The sequence below is a fragment of the Grampus griseus genome (assembly GCF_964374135.1).
Source record: "Grampus griseus genome assembly, chromosome: Y".
Classification (NCBI taxonomy): domain Eukaryota; kingdom Metazoa; phylum Chordata; class Mammalia; order Artiodactyla; family Delphinidae; genus Grampus; species Grampus griseus.
This window is the reverse complement of record NC_139016.1, coordinates 15189638-15208441: the sequence shown is the minus strand read 5'-3', so window position 1 is coordinate 15208441 and position 18804 is coordinate 15189638. Positions and strand designations below refer to the sequence as shown.

At 37.7% G+C, this 18804-nt stretch overlaps 1 protein-coding gene across 1 annotated transcript in view; it reads left to right on the top strand.

Moving 5' to 3' along the window:
* Nucleotides 1-18804, top strand: part of LOC309817700 (protein WWC3-like) — a gene marked incomplete at both ends in the record, with an annotated part of 163436 nt that overhangs the window by 81193 nt on the left and 63439 nt on the right. The window contains 2 exon segments of the mRNA XM_082646966.1: nucleotides 2759-2908; nucleotides 15230-15303. Of these exon segments, the coding sequence (XP_082503092.1) occupies nucleotides 2759-2908; nucleotides 15230-15303 (224 nt within the window).

Below are 18804 nucleotides of genomic sequence, written 5' to 3'. Positions count from 1 at the left end.
TTAATCCGCTGCTCCTGAGGCTGCTGAGAGAGATTTCCCTTTCTCTTCTTTGTTTGCACAGCTCCCGGGGCTCAGCTTTGGATTTGGCCCCACCTCTGCATGTAGGTCGCCTGAGGGCATCTGTTTTTCGCTCAGACAGGACGGGGTTAAAGGAGCCACTGATTCGGGGGCTCTGGCTCACTCAGGCCAGGAGAAGGGAGGGGCACGGAGTACGGGGTGAGCCTGCGACTGCAGAGGCCAGTGTGACGTTGCACCAGCCTGAGGCGCGCTGTGCGTTCTCCTGGGGATGTTGTCCCTGGATCCCGGGACCCTGGCAGTGGTGGGCTGTACAGGCTCCCCGGAAGGGGTGTGTGGATAGTGACCTGTGCTCGCACACAGGCTTCTTGGTTGGCTTCCTAGTGTGTGGAAACCTCTCCTCCTTCATTGCTCCCTACCACTGGTGCAGTTCCCGTCCCTATTCTTTTGTCTCTGTTTTTTCTTTTGCCCTACCCAGGTATGCAGAGATGTATTTCTGATGTATCTGTGGGAATGATGGTGATCTCTTCGTCTTACTCTTCCGCCATCTTCCTCAACTCCCTCTACAAAGAGTTTAAAACACACGTGTAAGACATCATCGAAAAGCATAATAAAAAATGTGGACAAAATACTACAGTAAGTCGAGAAAACAGTGTGAACAAAATGAGAATACTGACAAAGGAAAATGCTGTATGCTAATGATGAACAATCGGTAAAGAAAACATAAATAAAAGAAGGTTATTCCATGCTCATGGATTTGAAGACTTAACATTATTCAAAGGATTATACTATCCATGGTAATCAGTAGTTTTAGTTCAATCCCTGTCAAAGCCCCAATAGTGTTTTCTTTTTCAGAAATAGAAAATCCGTCCTCAACTTCATATGGAATTTCAAGGGATCCCCTAGGTAGCCAAAACATTTTGCAAAAGAAAGACCAAGGTGAAAGGACTCATACTTCCTGATTTCAAAACTTAGCACAAAGCCACAATAAGTAAGACTGTGTGCTACTGGCATAAGGACAAACATGTGGACCAATGGAATAGAATACAGAGCCCATATATAAGCTCTCATATATATGGTCAATTGATTTTCCACAAAGGAGTCAAGACTGTTATTCATTACTGGAAAGGACACTCTGTTCAACAAATGGTGTTTGGAAAACTGGATATTCACATGCAGGGGAATGAAGCTGCAGCCTTACTTTACACTATAAAAAGGTTAACTCAGAATTGATGAAGGATGTAAATGCAGGAGCTAAGATTACAAAACTCTTTGAGGAAAACACAGAGGAAAATCTTCAGAGCATTGGATTTGGTAGTCTTTTCTTGGATATAACACAAGACAGCACAGAGAATAAAAGAAAAAATAGAAACTTTGTAATTCAAATAAAGTGTTATGCATTAAGTGATGCCAGCAGTTAAAAGGTATCCACAAAAATCAGAGAAAATATTTGCAAATCATATATTTTTTAAGTAGCATGCAGAACAAGAACAAAAAAACTCTTAAACCTAACAAAAGAAAGGCAAACAATTCAATTGAAAGGGGGTAAAACCTAAACAGATATTTCTTGAAAGAAGATGGACAAATGGCTAGTAAGCATATGAAAAAATGCTCAGCATCATTAATCATTGAGGAAATGCAAAGCCAAGAACAGTGAAATAATATTTCCCGCACAATAAGATGGTATATAATTTAAAAACTGCAAATAACAAGCGTTGGTGAGGATATGGAGAAATCGAACCCTTGTATGTTGCTGTTGATTATAAAACATGCAGCCATTCTGGAAAGCAGTTTGAGAATACTTCAAAAAGTACAACTTACTGTATGATCCAGCAGTTCCACTGCCAAATTTATCTATATGTAAAAGAGTTTAAAACAGGTATTCATATGAATTCATACATATTCATAGCAGCATTATTTTTCAGTAGAAAAGAGATAGAAATAGCTTGTGCCTATCAGCCGATGAATGCATATATATTCAATTATATATAGAATGGAATATTATTCAGCCATAAAAAGGAGTGAAGTAGTTAACATGCTATATGTTTGAATCTCAGAAATGTTGTTATAAATGAAAGGAGCCAGACATAAGTTGTATGATTTTGTATGATTTTTTTATATGAAATATTCACAATAAGTAAATCGTTAGAGGAAAAAAGTGATTGTCATTTGCTTAAGGTCAGGGAACCAGTGATACTGCCTGTTCAAAGAGTTACAAGTTTCCTCTTGGGGCAGTGGAAATGTTTTGGAACTAGATAAGAAGCAGTGGTTGTACAACATGGTGATTGCATTAACTGCCACAGAATGGTTCAGTTTGAAAGCATTGTGTTAGGTGCATTTGAGCTCTCTAAAACATATATGAGCACAGTATGGGAATTGTTTTCACATTCTCTGTGGTTTATCTATGAAGATCTCAAGGGATGTTAGCATTTTTTTCTTACTAACATAACTGTTTTTCTTTAGGAAACAAAGATTTTAAAAGCTAGTTAAAATGGTACCACAATTATTTGCCATTTTAGTCACAATCCATCAGAATCAGTCAATCACTGGTTTAAATTATAAAAAATTTTATTAAAGGTGCAAGTAGTGAGAAAATTTTCTTTTAAATCTAACAAGAATGGAGAGTGGGGTGGGTCAACTGCCCAGTGAGAGTTGGAGACCTATAATTGGAGTGAAATGACTGCTTTAAAGAGAAGGGAAGCATTACATCTCTCTTCAAATAGTTTGTCTTATTCTGTTACAGAGCCTGGTGAACCTTACCAATGGTTTCAAGAATTTCTCCTTTATTACTGACTCTCTGCAGGATTTTTCTCAGAGTTCGGGCTCACTTGTAGATTCTCATTTGCCTCAACAGTTCTGTGATGCTTCATCTCAAACGGATATCATTGGAGAGGTATGCTTGCTTAAGGGACAAGAAACAAGTGTGCTGAGAGAGAAGGGCTTCTTTTGTGTTGCCATCAGCAGTTTTGTTTAATTTTCCATTTTCACAAATATTTAATGTTTTATGCAGTTAGGTTGAAAGACAGCATATTGTTTGATTCCCTCTTGTGAAGGTTCAATGGTATGGGATGCAGTTAAATTTTTAGCTACCTTTGTCCTTGTGACTTAGATTTTTTAAAAGAACTCTTTGCAGAGTTGAGATTAAACACTTTTTCAACAAAACATGACTTTCTAATGCACAGATTGGCAAGCTTTTTCTGTAGAAGGATCAGACAGTGAATGTATTAGGCTTTTCAGGGATGTGGTGTCTGTCAGCTATTCAGCTCTGCCATCTAGTACACAAGGACCCATAGGTTCTAGAAGAACAAATTGGTGTGACTATGTTCCTATAAAACTTTACTTATTAGGTGGCAGAATGGATTTTTCCCCTGGTTGCCTGAGGATTGACTTTACAACACTAGGTTACTAAAGTCTTTGTAGCTGAGGCACTCTTGGCTTCTACTTTGATACTGTTTGTCATTGTTCTAAAAAAAGGTTAGGAAATTTACCTGAATTAAAATTAATTTTGTTTGAGACTTGGTAGAATTTCAAAATGCACTTTTGATAATGTGTGAATCTTTGAGTTAGGTGAGGATTGGGAATCAGTATTTGAAACTGGACTGTGGATATTTAAAAGCAGTACTTTTGTAATGTCATTGAGTGACATTTGCTGTTAAGATTTTACCAAATAGAAAGCCACTTGGACTGCTTCTTTTTCCTAAGACTTATTAAACAGAGATGTGTAAGTGGAAAAGTGAAGACAGAAAAAGATGAGAGAATAAAGAAAATAGATTGACATAAAACTCAGGTCTTGAAATAATTAGTACTGCAGGGGGAAGATGGTGGAAGAGTAACACGCGGAGATCACCTTCTTCCCCACAGATACATAAGAAATACATCTACACGTGGAACAACTCCTACAGAACACCTACTGAACGCTGGCAGAAGACCTCAGACCTCCCAAAAGGCAAGAAACTCCTTGCGTACCTGAGTAGGGCAAAAGAAAAAAGAATAAACAGAGACAAAAGAATAGGGATGGGACCTGCACCAGTGGAAGGGAGCTGTGAAGGAGGAAAAGTTTCTACACACTAGAAGGCCCTTCACGGGCGGAGACTGCGGGTGGTGGAGGGGGGAACTTTGGAGCCACGGAGGAGAGCACAGAAACGGGTGTGGTGGGCAAAGCATTGAGATTCCTGCACAGAGGATCAGTGCCAACTGGCACTCACCAGCCCGAGAGGCTTGTCAGCTCACCTGCCGGGGCAGGCGGGGCTGGGAGCTGAGACTCAGGCTTCGGTTGGAGTGCAAGGAGAGGACTGGGGTTGGTGGCCTGAACACAGCCTGCAGGGGGTTAATACACCACGGCTAGCTGGGAGGGAGTCCGGGGAAATGTCTGGACCTGCTTGAGAGTCAAGAGACTTTTCCTTCCCTCTTTGTTTCCTGGTGAACAAGGAGAGGGGATTACGAGTGCTGCTTAAAGGACCTCCAGAGACAGGCGCGAGCCGCGGCTAACAGCGCGGACCCCAGAGATGGGCGGGAGACGCTAAGGCCACTGTTGCCACCACCAAGAAGCCTGTGTGCGAGCACAGGTCACTCTACACACCTCCCCTCCCGGGAGCCTGTGCAGCCCGCCACTGCCAGGGTCCCAGGATCCAGGGACAACTTCCTGGTGAGAACACATGACGAGCCTCAGGCTGCTGCAACGTCACGCCGGCCTCTGCCACATGGGCTCGCCCCACATCCGGATCCCTCCCTCCCCGCAGCCTGAGTGAGCCAGAGCCCCCAAATCATCCCAAATTGAGGAGGTAGATTTTGAGAATTTTAATATATTAAAAGGTGTATTATTTTTTCCCCTTTTCCTTTTTTTGTGAGTGTCTTTGTGTATGCTTCTGTGTGAGATTTTGTCTGTATAGCTTTGGTTTCACCATTTGTCCTAGGACTCTGCCCGTCCAGTTATTTTTTTACTTAAAAAAATTTTTTTTCTTAATAATTATTTTTTATTTTAATAATTCTATTTTGTTTTATCTTTATTTTATTTTATCCTCTTTCTTTCATTCTTTCTTTCCGTCCTTCTTTCCTTCCTTCCTTCCTACCTCCTTTCCTCCCTCCCTTGCTCCCTTCCTCCCTCCCTTGCTCCCTTCCTCCCTCCCTCCCTCCGTCCCTCCCACCCTCCCTCCCTCCCTCCCTCCCTCCCTCCCTTCCTTCCTTCCTTCCTTCCTTCCTTCCTTCTTTCTTGCTTTCTTTTTCTCCACACTGGTCCAAAAGACATGTCCCAGCTCCACGTAATATCACGTGGTGAAAACCTCCCAGAGATCTCCATCTCACCACCAACACACAGCTGCACTCAACACCAGCAAGCTACAGTGCTGGACACTCTATGCCAAAAAACTAGAAGACAGTAACACAACCCCACCCATTAGCAGAGACGCTGCCAAAAAACATAATAAGACCAGAGACACGCCCAAACCACCAGATGTGGACCACCCACCAGAAAGAAAAGATCCAGCCGCATCCACCGGAACACAGGCACTAGTCCCTTTTACCAGGAAGCCTACACAACCCAATGAACCAACCTTAACCACTGGGGGCAGACACCAAAAATAAAGGGAACCACGAACCTGCAGCCTGCAAAAAGGAGACCCCAAACACAGTAAGATGAGCAAAATGAGAAACAGAAAAACACACAGCAGAAGGAGCAAGACAAAAACCCACCAGACCTAACAAATGAAGAGGATATAGGCAGTCTACCTGAAGAAGAATTCAGAATAATGTTAGTAAAGATGATCCAAAATGTTTGAAATAGAATAGAGAAAATGCAAGAAACATTTAACAAGAACCTAGAAGAACTAAAGATGAAACAGGCAATGATGAACACCACAATAAATGAAATTAAAAATACTCTAGAAGGGATCAATGGCAGAATAACTGAGACAGAAGACCTGAAGACAGTGACCTGGAAGATAAAATAGTGGAAATACCTACTGCAGAGCAGAATAAAGAAAAAAGAATGAAAAGAACTGAGGACAGTCTCAGAGACCTCTGGGACAACAGTAAAGACACCAACATTCAAATCATAGGGGTCCCAGAAGAAGAAGAGAAAAAGAAAGGGACTGAGAAAATATTTGAAGAGATTATAGTTGAAAACTTCCCCAGTTTGGGAAAGGAAATAGTTAATCAAGTCCACGAAGCACAGAGGGTCCCATACAGCATAAATCCATGGAGAAACGCACCAAGACACATATTAATCAAACTGTCAAAAATTAAATACAAAGAAAACATATTAAAAGCAGCAAGGGAAAAATAACACACAACAGAATCCCCATAAGATTAACAGCTGATCTTTCAGCATAAACTCTGCAAGCCAGAAGGGACTGGCAGGACATATTTAAAGTGATGAAGGAGAAAAACATACAACCAAGATTACACTACCCAGCAAGGATCTCACTCAGATTTGATGGAGAAATTAAAACTTTACAGACAAGCAAAAGCTGAGAGAGTGGAGCAGCACCAACCAGCTTTAAAAGAAATGCTAAACGAACTTGTCTAGGCAAGAAACACAAGAGGAGGAAAAGACCTACAGTAACAAATCCAAAACAATTAAGAAATGGGAATAGGAGCATACATATCGATAATTACCTTCAATGTAAGTGGTTAAATGCTTCCACCGAAAGACACAGACTGCCTGAATGGATACAAAAAGAAGACGCATATGTGTGCTGTCTATAAGAGACCCACTTCAGACCTAGGGACACATACAGACTGAAAGTGAGAGAATGGAAAAAGATATTCCATACAAATGGAAATGAAAAGAAAGCTGGAGTAGCAATTCTCATATAAGACAATATAGATTGAAAATAAAGACTACTACAAGAGACAAAGAAGGACACTATACAATGATCAAGGGATCGATCCGAGAAGAAGATATAATAATTGTAAATATTTATGCACCCAACATAGAAGCACCTCAATACATAAAGCAAATACTAACAGCCATAAAAGGGGAAATCGACAGTAACACATTCATAGTAGGGGACTTTAACAACCCGCTTTCACCAATGGAAAGATCATCCAAAATGAAAATAAAAAAGGAAAAACAAGCTTTAAATAATACATTAAACAACATGGACTTAATTGATATTTATAGGACATTCCATCCAAAAACAACAGAACACACATTTCTCTCAAGTGTTCATGGAACATCTCCACGATAGATCAAATCTAGGGTCACAAATCAAGCATTGGTAAATTTAAGAAAATTGAAATTGTATCAAGTTTCCTTTCCGACCACAATGCTATGAGACTAGATGTCAACTACAGGGAAAGATCTGTAGAAAATACAAATACATGGAGGCTAAACAATACAGTACTTAATAACGAAGTGATCACTGAAGAAATCAAAGAGGAAATCAAAATATACCTAGAAACAAATGACAATGGAGACACGACGACCCAAAACCTATGGGATGCAGCAAAAGCAGTTCTAAGAGGGAAGTTTATAGCAATACATCCTACCTTAAGAAACAGGAAACATCTCGAATTAACAACCTAACCTTGCACCTAAAGCAAATAGAGAAAGAAGAACAAAAGTACCCCAAAGTTAGTGGAAGGAAAGAAATCATAAAATCAGAAGTAAATGAAAAAGAAATGAAGGAAATGATAGCAAATATCAATAAAACTAAAAGCTGGTTCTTTGACAAGATAAATATTATTGATAAACCATTAGCCAGACTCAGCAAGAAAAAAAGGGAGAAGACTCAATAGAATTAGAAATGAAAAAGGAGAGGTAACAACTGACACTGCAGAAATACAAAAGATCATGAGAGATGACAACAAGCAACTCTATGCCAATAAAATGGACAACCTGGAAGAAATGGACAAATTCTTAGAAATACACAACCTGCCAAGACTGAATCAGGAAAAAATAGATAATATGAACAGACCAATCACAGGCAATGAAATTGAAACTGTGATTAAAAATCTCCCAACAAACAAAAGCCCAAGACCAGATGGCTTCACAGGCAAATTCCATCAAACATTTAGAGAAGAGCTAACACCTATCCTTCTCAAACTCTTCCAAAATATAGCAGAGGGAGGAACACTCCCAAACTCATTCTACAAGGCCACCATCACCCTGATACCAAAACCAGACAAGGATGTCACAAAGACAGAAAACTACAGGCCAATATCACTGATGAACATACATGCAAAAATCCTCAACAAGATACTGGCAAACAGAACCAACAGCACATTAAAAGGATCATACACCGTGATCAAGTGATACACCATATTAACAAATTAAAGGAGAAAAACCATATGATCATCTCGATAGATGCAGTGAAAGTTTTTGACAAAATTCACACCCATTTATGGTAAAAACCCTGCACAAAGTAGGCATAGAGGGAACTTTCCTCAACATAATAAAGGCTATATATGACAAACCCACAGCCAACATTGTCCTCAATGGTGAAAAACTGAAATCATTTCCACTAAGATCAGGAACAAGACAACGTTGCCCTATCTCACCACTCTTATTCAACATAGTTTTGGGAGTTTTAGCCACAGCAATCACAGAAGAAAAGGAAATGAAAGGAATCCAAATTGGAAAAGAAGAAGTAAAGCTGTCACTGTTTGCAGATGACATGATACTACACATAGAGAATCCTAAATATGCTACCAGAAAACTACTAGAGCTAATCAATGAATTTGGTAAAGTAGCAGGATACAAAGTTAATGCACAGAAATCTCTGGCATTCCTATACACTAATGATGAAAAATCTGAAAGTGAAATTAAGAAAACACTCCCATTTACCATTGTAACAAAAATAAAATATCTAGGAATAAACCTGCCTAAGGAGACAAAAGACCTGTATGCAGAAAATTATCAGACACTGATGAAAGAAATTAAAGATGATACAAATAGATGGAGAGATATACCATGTTCTTGGATTGGAAGAATCAGCATTGTGAAACTGACTCCACTACCCAAAGCAATCTACAGATTCAATGCAATCCCTATCAAACTACCACTGAAATTTTTCACAGAACTAGGACAAAAAAATTCACAATTTGTATGGAATTACAAGAGACTCCGAATAGCCAAAGCAATCTTGAGAATAAAAAACGGAGCAGTAGGAATCAGGCTCACTGACTTCAGACTATACTACAAAGCTACAGTAATCAAGACAGTATGGTACTGGCACAAAAACAGAAAGATAGATCAATGGAACAGGATAGAAAGCCCAGATATAAACCCATGCACATATGGTCACCTTATCTTTGATAAAGGAGACAGGAATGTACAATGGAGAAAGGACAGCCTCTTCAGGAAGTGGTACTGCGAAAACTGGACAGGTACATGTAAAAGTATGAGATTAGATCACTCCCTAACACCACACACACAAAAAAACTCAAAATGGATTAAAGACCTAAATGTAAGGAGAAAAACTATCAAACTCTTAGAGGAAAACGTAGGTAGAGTACTCTATGACATAAATCACAGCAAAATCTTTTTTGACCCACCTCCTAGAGAAATGGAAATAAAAACAAAAATAAACAAATGGGACCTAATGAAACTTCAAAGCTTTTGCACAGCAAAGGAACCATAAAAAAATACCAAAAGACAACCCTCAGAATGGTAGAAAATATTTGCAAATGAAGCAACTGACAAAGGATTAACCTCCAAATTTTATATGCAGCTCATGCAGCTCAATAACAAAAAAACAAACAATCCAATCCAAAAATGGGCAGACGACCTAAATAGACATTTTTCCAAAGAAGATATACAGACTGCCAACAAACACATGAAAGAATGCTCAACTTCATTAATCATTAGAGAAATGCAAATCAAAACTACGATGAGATATCATCTCACAGCAGTCAGAAAAGCCATCATCAAAAAATCTAGAAACAATAAATGCCGGAGAGGGTGTGGAGAAAAGGGAACCCTCTTCCACTGTTGGTTGGAATGTAAATTGAGATAGGCACTGTGGAGAACAGTATGGAGGTTCATTAAAAACTACAAATAGAACTACCATATGACCCAGCAATACCACTACTGGGCATATACCCTGAAAAAACCATAATTCAAAAAGATTCATGTACCAAAATGTTCATTGCACCTCTATTTACAATAGCCCAGAGATGGAAACAACCTAAGTGTCCATCATTGGATGAATGGATAAAGAAGATGTGGCACATATATATAATGCAATATACTCAGACATAGAAAGAAACGAAATTGAGCTATTTGTAATGAGGTGGATGGACCTAGAGTCTGTCATACAGAGCGATGTAAGTCAGAAAGAGAAAGACAAATACCATATGCTAACACATATATATGGAATTTAAGAAAAAAATGTCATGAAGAACCTAGGGGTAAGACAGGAATAGAGACACAGACCTAGTAGAGAATGGACTTAAGGATATGGGGACTGGGAAGGGTAAGCTGTGACAAAGCGAGAGAGTGGCATGGACATATATACACTACCATATGTAAAATAGATAGCTAGTGGGAAGCAGCCGCAAAACACAGGTAGATCGACTTGGTGCTTTGAGACCACATAGAGGGGTGGGATAGGGAATGTGGGACGGAGGGAGACGCAAGAGGGAAGAGATATGGGAACATATGTGTATGTATAGCTGATTCAGTTTGTTATAAAGCAGAAACTAACACACTATTGTAAAAGAATTATACTCCCATAAAGATGTTAAAAAAATTTTTATATTGCAGGTTTGGAATTTGAGGCTCAGAGAGGTGAAGTGACTTGCCCAAGGTCACACAGCTTATTCTTGTTTGATTGTAAATCTTGTGTTGTTAACAGTACTAGTCATTAAATATTCAAAATGAGAAAAAAAATAATTAGCTACTATTTTGAAACTCAGCAAACGTTTCCTCTTTTGGAAGTATAGTAAATAATGAGTATTTCTTGAATTTTCTGGAACAGCCTATTTTCAGTTTTCCCCTCATTTTCCTAATTGTACACTTGTACATTTTCAACCACATGTATTATGTGGTTTAAAGAATATGGTCACTAACTGTAACACACAGGGAAGAATCTGTTAACCCAAAAAATAATATTTTTTTCTAAAGATTTTGGAGTGACTGAGAGAAGGAAAGAATTCTGACTCACTCAGTTTCTTTAGTTAGTCATTGCTTCTTGTCAGGAGGTTAGAATTAGAATGTATTTATTTCTAACTAGCATGAGGAGAAAGGGGTTAGATCAAAAACTTTTGTAATGATTTATATAGAATGTCCTAAACCTTTTGGTGTGAAGCTTGTTACAGAGTTATAATAACAATAGCAGTAAATTCTTCTTATTGATGAAACTCTTAAGTGTACGGGGGCAGGCATCTTCCCACGTCTGACCTCATTTTAACCAGTTGTTCCCATCTCTGTTACGTAGTATGATGAGGAGACTAAGGTGCCAGGTTACCTAAGGTCTTAAAGCTGAGAGAGGCAAGTCTGGGTTCAAAATTACATCTCTGATGATTAAACTCCTGCACTGTCTACTACATCATGTTACTATAGAGAAAAATACCAAAAAGCTATGCCCTATATCATAAGTACATATGATATCATATATTAGCTCTTGCTATGTGGGTTTTAAAACTGCAGTCAAAGTGTCAGGTCAATTAGAAAGTCAGTCTCAGATTAGGTGACCAAACAAGCAAGAATGTACAAGGGGGAAAAGACAGTCTCTTCAATAAGGAGTGCTGGGAAAACTGGACAGCTACATGTAAAAGAATGAAATTAGAACATTCTCTGACATCATACACAAAAATAAACTCAAAATGGGTTAGTAAGACCAGACGCTATAAAACTCTTAGAGGAAAACATAGGAAGAACAGTCTTTGACATAAATCACAGGAAGATCATTTTTGACCCACCTCCTAGAGTAATGAAAATAAAAACAAAAATAAGCAAATGGGACCTCATTAAACTGAAAATCTTCTGCCAGCAAAGGAAACCATAAACAAAATGAAAAGACTAGGGAAAGACAGATGAGAAAAAATATTTGCAGAGTGACCAACAAGGGATAAATCTCCAAAATATACAAACAGCTCATGCAGCTGGATATCAAAAAGAAACAAACAAGGCAATCAAAAAAATGGGTGGAAGATCTAAGTAGACATTTCTCAAAATAAGACATACTGATCGCCAAAAGTCACATGAAAATATGCTCAACATCACTAATTATCGGAGAAATGCAAATCAAAATTACAATGCGATATCACCTCACAGCAGTCAGAATGCCCATTATCAAAAAGTCTACAAGCAATAAATTCCACTGTTGTTGGAAATGTAAACTGGTGCAGCCACTATGGATAACAGTATGGAGCTTCCTTAAAAAGCTAAAAATAGAGCTACATATGATCCTGCTATCCCAATCCTGGGCATATATCCAGAGAAAACCATAATTCGAAAAAATACATGCACCCCAGTGTTCACTGCAGCACTATTTACAATAGCCAGGACATGGAAGCAAGCTAAGTGTCCATTGACCATGGAATGATAAAGATGTGGTACATATATACAATGGAATACTACTCAGCCATAAAAAAGAATGAAATAATGCCATTTGCAGCAATATGGATGGAACTAGAGATTACCATACTAAGTGAAGTAGGTCAGACAGAGAAAGACAAATATATGATATTGCTTATATGTGGAATCAAAAAAAACGATACAAATGAACCTATATACAAAACAGAAATAGAGTCACAGATGTAGAAAACAAACTGTGGTTAGACGGGGAAAGGGGAGGAGGGATAAACTGGAAGATTGGGATTGACATATAGACACTACTATGTGTAAAGTTTATAGCTAATAAGGACCTACTCTATAGCATAGGGAACTCTACTCAACAGTCTGTAATGACCTACGTGGGAAAAGAATTTTAAAAAGAGTGGATACATGTATATGTAAAACTGATTCACTTTGCTATACACCTGAAACTAACACAACATTGTAAATCACCTATACTCTTCAGCATGGCAGTTTGTTTCACCAAAATGTGCAAGCTGAGAAGGCAATAGAGAAAGTCACCTAACATAATGGGAGTAACAATCCATTGTAACCTAATCACAGAAATGACTTTTCTTTACTTTTGCTCTTTTCTGTTGGATCGAATCAAGTCACTGGGTCCAACCTACTTTCTAGTAGAGGTGAACACACCTGGGCTGAATAACAGAAAGTGAAGATTGTTGAGGGCCAACTTAGAAGTGTATCTATTTTAGTTAATATTATGAGCCAGTTTTGAGGACAGGTGTTAGGTATATGACATGTTTTCCAAGAATAGGGATTTGTAACCAGAGACTTACAAGCAATATCAGCATAACATTGGAATTTGGAATTTGTGGTACATGGTATAGGACTATATAGAAACTGAGACAGGAACCATTTTGGTATTTTTTAATTGTAGGTTGCTTTGTTTTTGACTAAAACATTTTTATTTGTCTCAAAGAAGAGTGAAGCCTACAAGTTTGTAAATTACTTTTAGAAGAGATTTAAGGAGTGAAGTGTATTAATCTCACTGAAGAATCAGCTCAGTGATAAAGAGGATGATGAAAAGACAAGTAGAGCATTTCCTTTCTGGAAAGTTTCTGAAGATGTCAAACTTCATATCGAAATATGTATACTGAGCAGAGTTTGTGGAAAGGGTGAGCTGATAGAACTGTTTAAATATATGATTGTGACTCATTTCATTGGAGAATTTTCAGTGCACCATAAGCCACTTCTTCATCTTGTTGTTCAGTATATTTCCAAGGCAATACACGTGTAGAGAAATTCACAATAGAAACTTATCAAAATGTGTATCAACAGATAAATTACTAATCATTCAAGTAGAATGTTCTTAAATATTTGTTGACATGAAGTTATTAAAAGGAAAAAGACTTAGTGGTCATAATATATGATCTAATAAAGTCAAGTCTACACCTAGAAGGATTTTTTTAAAATTTATTTATTGTTGGCTGCGTTGGGTCTTTGTTGTGTGCAGGCTTTCTCTAGTTGCAGCAAGCGGGGGCTACTCTTCATTGTGGTGCGCGGGCTTCTCATTGTGGTGGCTTCTCTTGCGCAGCATGGGCTATAGGTGCGCGGGCTTCATTAGTTGCAGCATGCAGGCTCAGTAGTTGTGGCTTGCAGGCTCTAGAGCACAGGCTCAGTAGTTGCGGTGCACAGGCTTAGTTGCTCCATGGCATGTAGGATCTTCCTGGACCAGGAATTGAACCCGTGTCCCCTGCATTGGCAGGAGGGTTCTTAACCCGTGCACCACCAGGGAAGTCCCTGAAGGATTTGTTGAAAATACATTTTTATGACATTTCCAGGAATGAAAAAAAGTAAGCCACAGTTGTGTTTCGTATAGGTCTTTTTGTTTTGTCTAGCATGTCGTTCACTTCAGTGTAATTAGTAGGAAAAATATTTAAATACAACTACTGATTGGATCCAGAACACCACATTTTATATTCTAGCTCTTAAAGTAATATTGCCCAATCCCAGTCATTTTTATTCTTTGATTTCCTTATTTTTACATTTTGTTCTTTTATATAGCATACCATATTGGAGAGAGGTATCCTATATCCCAAACACATACTAGTCTGTCTTCTTCAGATTTTATTATTTCTTAGTAGGACATGATCATTCCGTATTCATTGAGAAACTTGATATTTGAGAACACTGTACAAAATGGGGTAATATTTTAAACTTTGTATCAACTCTTAATAAATTATTTCTTTCTTTAAAAACTTCAATTTTGGGCTTCCCTGGTAGCGCAGTGGTTGAGAGTTCCCCTGCCGATGCAGGGGACACATGTTCGTGCCCCAGTCCGGGAAGATCCCACATGCCGCGGAGTGGCTGGGCTCGTGAGCCATGGCTGCTGAGCCTGCATGTCCGGAGCCTGTGCTCCGCAACAGGAGAGGCCACAACAGTGAGAGGCCCGCGTACCACAAAAAACAAAAACAAAAAACTTCAATTTTGTTTGATATAATAACAAACGAATATTTTTCCCCTGGGGAAAAAAAGTCCACTGTTTAGATAATATTAAACCCAGATTCCCAAACCCCTCTGGTCAGAGATTGCAACAGAATTTTATTTGGTACATTTCCTTCCAGTGCTTTAAAAAATTGAAATTTAAAGAAGAATTAAAAGAATATTTTTAACTGTTGCTGAAATTTAAATGAATTTACAATTTTGAAAATGTTTTAATGTGAATTTTTATTGTTTTTCTTTTATTCCCCAAAGTTTGCCTTTGATGATAAAGCAAACCTTGTAGACCAAGTCAGACTTAATCGGCAATGTGAGGAGGCCAGAAAGAGGTAAGAAACTCATTTTAAATATCTTGCCTCCTGCTTACTTCTTTTTCCCTGGAGAGAAATTGAACACAGTTCAGTATGTGTCTACCTACAATTTTACCAAAATGCAGTGTCTAATTTAATACAAAATAATGGATTCTCATTTTTTGTTTAGCTTCCGAATACATGTAACAAAATGTCAAGTGCATTTAAAATGTCAAATTCAAAATATTGCTAACACTTGTAAAGATCTGATTCATTAAGAATGGAGATTTTTCAGCTTTTTTTTATCCTTCTGGCTGAGAACTCCCTTTTTCCTTCCTCTTAGACTATCAGTCCCTCAGACCAGCCTAAGTTAAACTATTGTTTTTTCCTTTTAGTTATTTAGCTCAATAGGTTAATGTTGAGCCATTAATGGAAAAAGCCACACATAATTGTTTTCAAAGACATTTTAAGTACTAGAGTAACAGGTAATAGCAGTAGATATTCCATTTCATTTTGTTTGAAAGAATTTAGATGCAATTATTTATATTGACCTAAATAATAATAAATAGTCTGGCTTCTGAAATTCAGTATTTGACTATATTTGTGCCTGTTTGTTTATCTTTCCTAGTCTTAATTTTAGAACATGGGCAAAACTGAGACAATTAATACGTCATATTTCTCCTCAAATGCTTAGGGCCCCTTGTTTTCAATATTGTCCCACTGCTTTAGCATTACTGTCACCTGCTTAGCGACTTTATCTCTTTTCACCCTTTGGTAACTTGTTAAAACACAGTTGTTTAAAATATGTCGTACTTAAAGCTATAAAACGTATCAAAAAGAAATTTCTTTCGTCAAAAATGAAATACTATCTTGAAGACAAAACAGCAGGATACCAGCTAGTGTAAGGAGGATACTTTCTGGCTAAATAATTGGCTCTCATCATTGTGTATAATTTATGTATGTCTGGAATTTCACTTTTCTTGGCTTCTTAGGAAATGTAAAAATATCAACAGAAGCAGCTCACATGACTCCCTGCTAAGGACAAGCATTAACTGACCTAGGTCTTCAGTTTGCTAAGTGGTTTTATATTCAATTTATTCTTGCTTGTTATGATGTAGTAGTGTTGGACTTTAAAATTTCCACATGTAATATTTCAAAATTCATTATCCATATTGATTATCTACAGTGGTCACATTATTAATCATATACTTCTTCTCTTTAGCCTGCTCGTATTTTTTGAAGGAATGTTGCCTCTTGTGAATATTCCTCTGGGCATTTTGCATGTTTGTTCTGAAAATGCATAGTGTAGGCTGGAATTTGCCAGGCTGCACTAAACTCAGAAAATAGGTCAATGCTATGCTTAGCAAGTAATTGTTACATGTTTTGCTGTAACATTTACCAAACACAGTGAGTGATTTCTTATTTTCTAGAGATGTAACCTATAAGGTTACAGTGAATAACCTTTAAAATGTCTAGGTAACTACTTAGGTAGATTATTCATGAAAGAACATTGCATTTCACCTTCTTATGTATATTTTATATTTTACATATATTTTATTTTTTAGAGCATTTTCAGGTTTACAGCAAAACTCAGTGGACAATATAGAGTTCCCATGTACTTCTTACCTATCTACACATGTAACCTCCCTCACTATAAACATCTCCAGAGATGTACCAGAGGGTAGGTACATTTGTTACAATTCATGAACCTACATTGTCACATCATAATCACCTGAAGTCCATCGTTCCTTTACATTAGGGTTCATTCATGGTATTGTACATTCTGTGCATTTGGACAAATGTATAATGACATGTATCCAATATTATGGTATTCAGTACAGTCTTTTCACTTCCCTAAAAATCCACAGTGCTTTGCCTACTCATTCCTTCCTCAGCACTAACCTATGAAAACCACTGAGTATTTACTAACTCCATAGTTTTCCAGAAAGTCATATACATATAATCATGCAGTATGTAGCCTTTTCAGATTGACTTCTTCACTTATAATACTGTGTAAATTTCCTTCCTGTATTTCATGTCTTGATGGCTCATTCCTTTTTAGTGCTGAATAATATCCCATTGTTTAAATGTACCATAGTTTATTTCTCTGTTCATCTACTAAAGTAGGACATCTTGGTTGCTTCCAAGTTTATTTTTTTATCCTATGTACAATATTATTGATGGAATAAACGTATATTTCCATTGATAAAATGTAAAAACATAAAGGGAAGTGTTTCTTGATACATAGACGATATAAATAAAAGCAGGACAAAATGAATAAGCAGTGAGATGGAAACAAATTGCTTCCAAGGTTTGTCTGTTATAAACAAAGCTGCTAAAAACATCCATGTGTAGATTTGTGTGGACATAAAATTTCAGCTCTTTTGGGTAAACACCAAGGAGTGTGACTGCTGGATCACATGGTAAGAGTGTTTAGTTTTGTGAGAAACTGCCAAAGTGGCTGTAGCATTCTGCATTCCTTCCAGCAGTGAATGGGAGTTCCTGTTACTCCACATCCTCACCGGCATTTGACGTTGTCAGTGTCCTCATTTTGGCCATTCTAATAGGTGTGCAGTAGAACCTCACTGTTGTTTTAATTTTCATTTCCCTGGTGACGTATGATTTAGAGCATCTTTTTTTCATATGCTTTGCTGTCTGTTTATCTTCTTCAGTGAGGTGTCCATTAATTGGTGGTGGCCCATTTAATTGAGTTCTTTGTTCTCTCACTGTTGAGTTTTAAGTATTCTTTCTATATTTTGGATAACAGTTCTGATCAGATGTGTCTTTTGCAAATGTTTCCTCCCAGTCTGTGATTTGTTGTCTCACATGTGTTGACATTGGCTTTCACTGAGCAGAAGTTTTAATTTTAATGAAGTTGAACTTACCCATTATTTCTTTCATGGATCATGCCTTTGGTATTGTATCTAAAATGACATTTCCAAACCAAGGTCTTATTAGTTTTCTCCTATGTAATCTCCTAAGAGTTTTATAGTTTTGCATTTTATATTTAGGTCTTGAGTTAAATTTTGTGAAGGGTGTGAAGTCTGTGTCTAGATGATTTTTTTTTTTGCATGTGGATGTCCAGTTGTTCCTGCACCATTTGATGAAAAGACTGTCTTTGCTATCATATTCTTTCGCCAGTGCCACACTATCTTGATTACCGTACTGCTTTATATTAAGTCTTGAGGTCTCATAGTGTCAGTTCTCCAGCTTTGTTCTCTTCCTTAAGTATTGTGTTGACTGTTCTGGGCCTGTTGTCCCTTTAGAATCAATTTCGTTATGTCCACAAATACAAGTTGCTAGAATTTTGATTGGGATTGTTTTGTATCTATAGAGCAAGCTGGGAAGAAGTGACATCTTGACAGTGTCGAATCTTTCCTATCCATGAACATGGAATGTTTCTTCATTTATTTAGTTCTTCTTTGTTTCAGTTCATCACAGTTTTGTAATTTCCTTTGTATAGATCTTGTACAAGTTTTGTTAGACTTATAACTAAGTATTTCATTTTTGGAGGTGCCATGTGAATGGTATTGTGTTTTA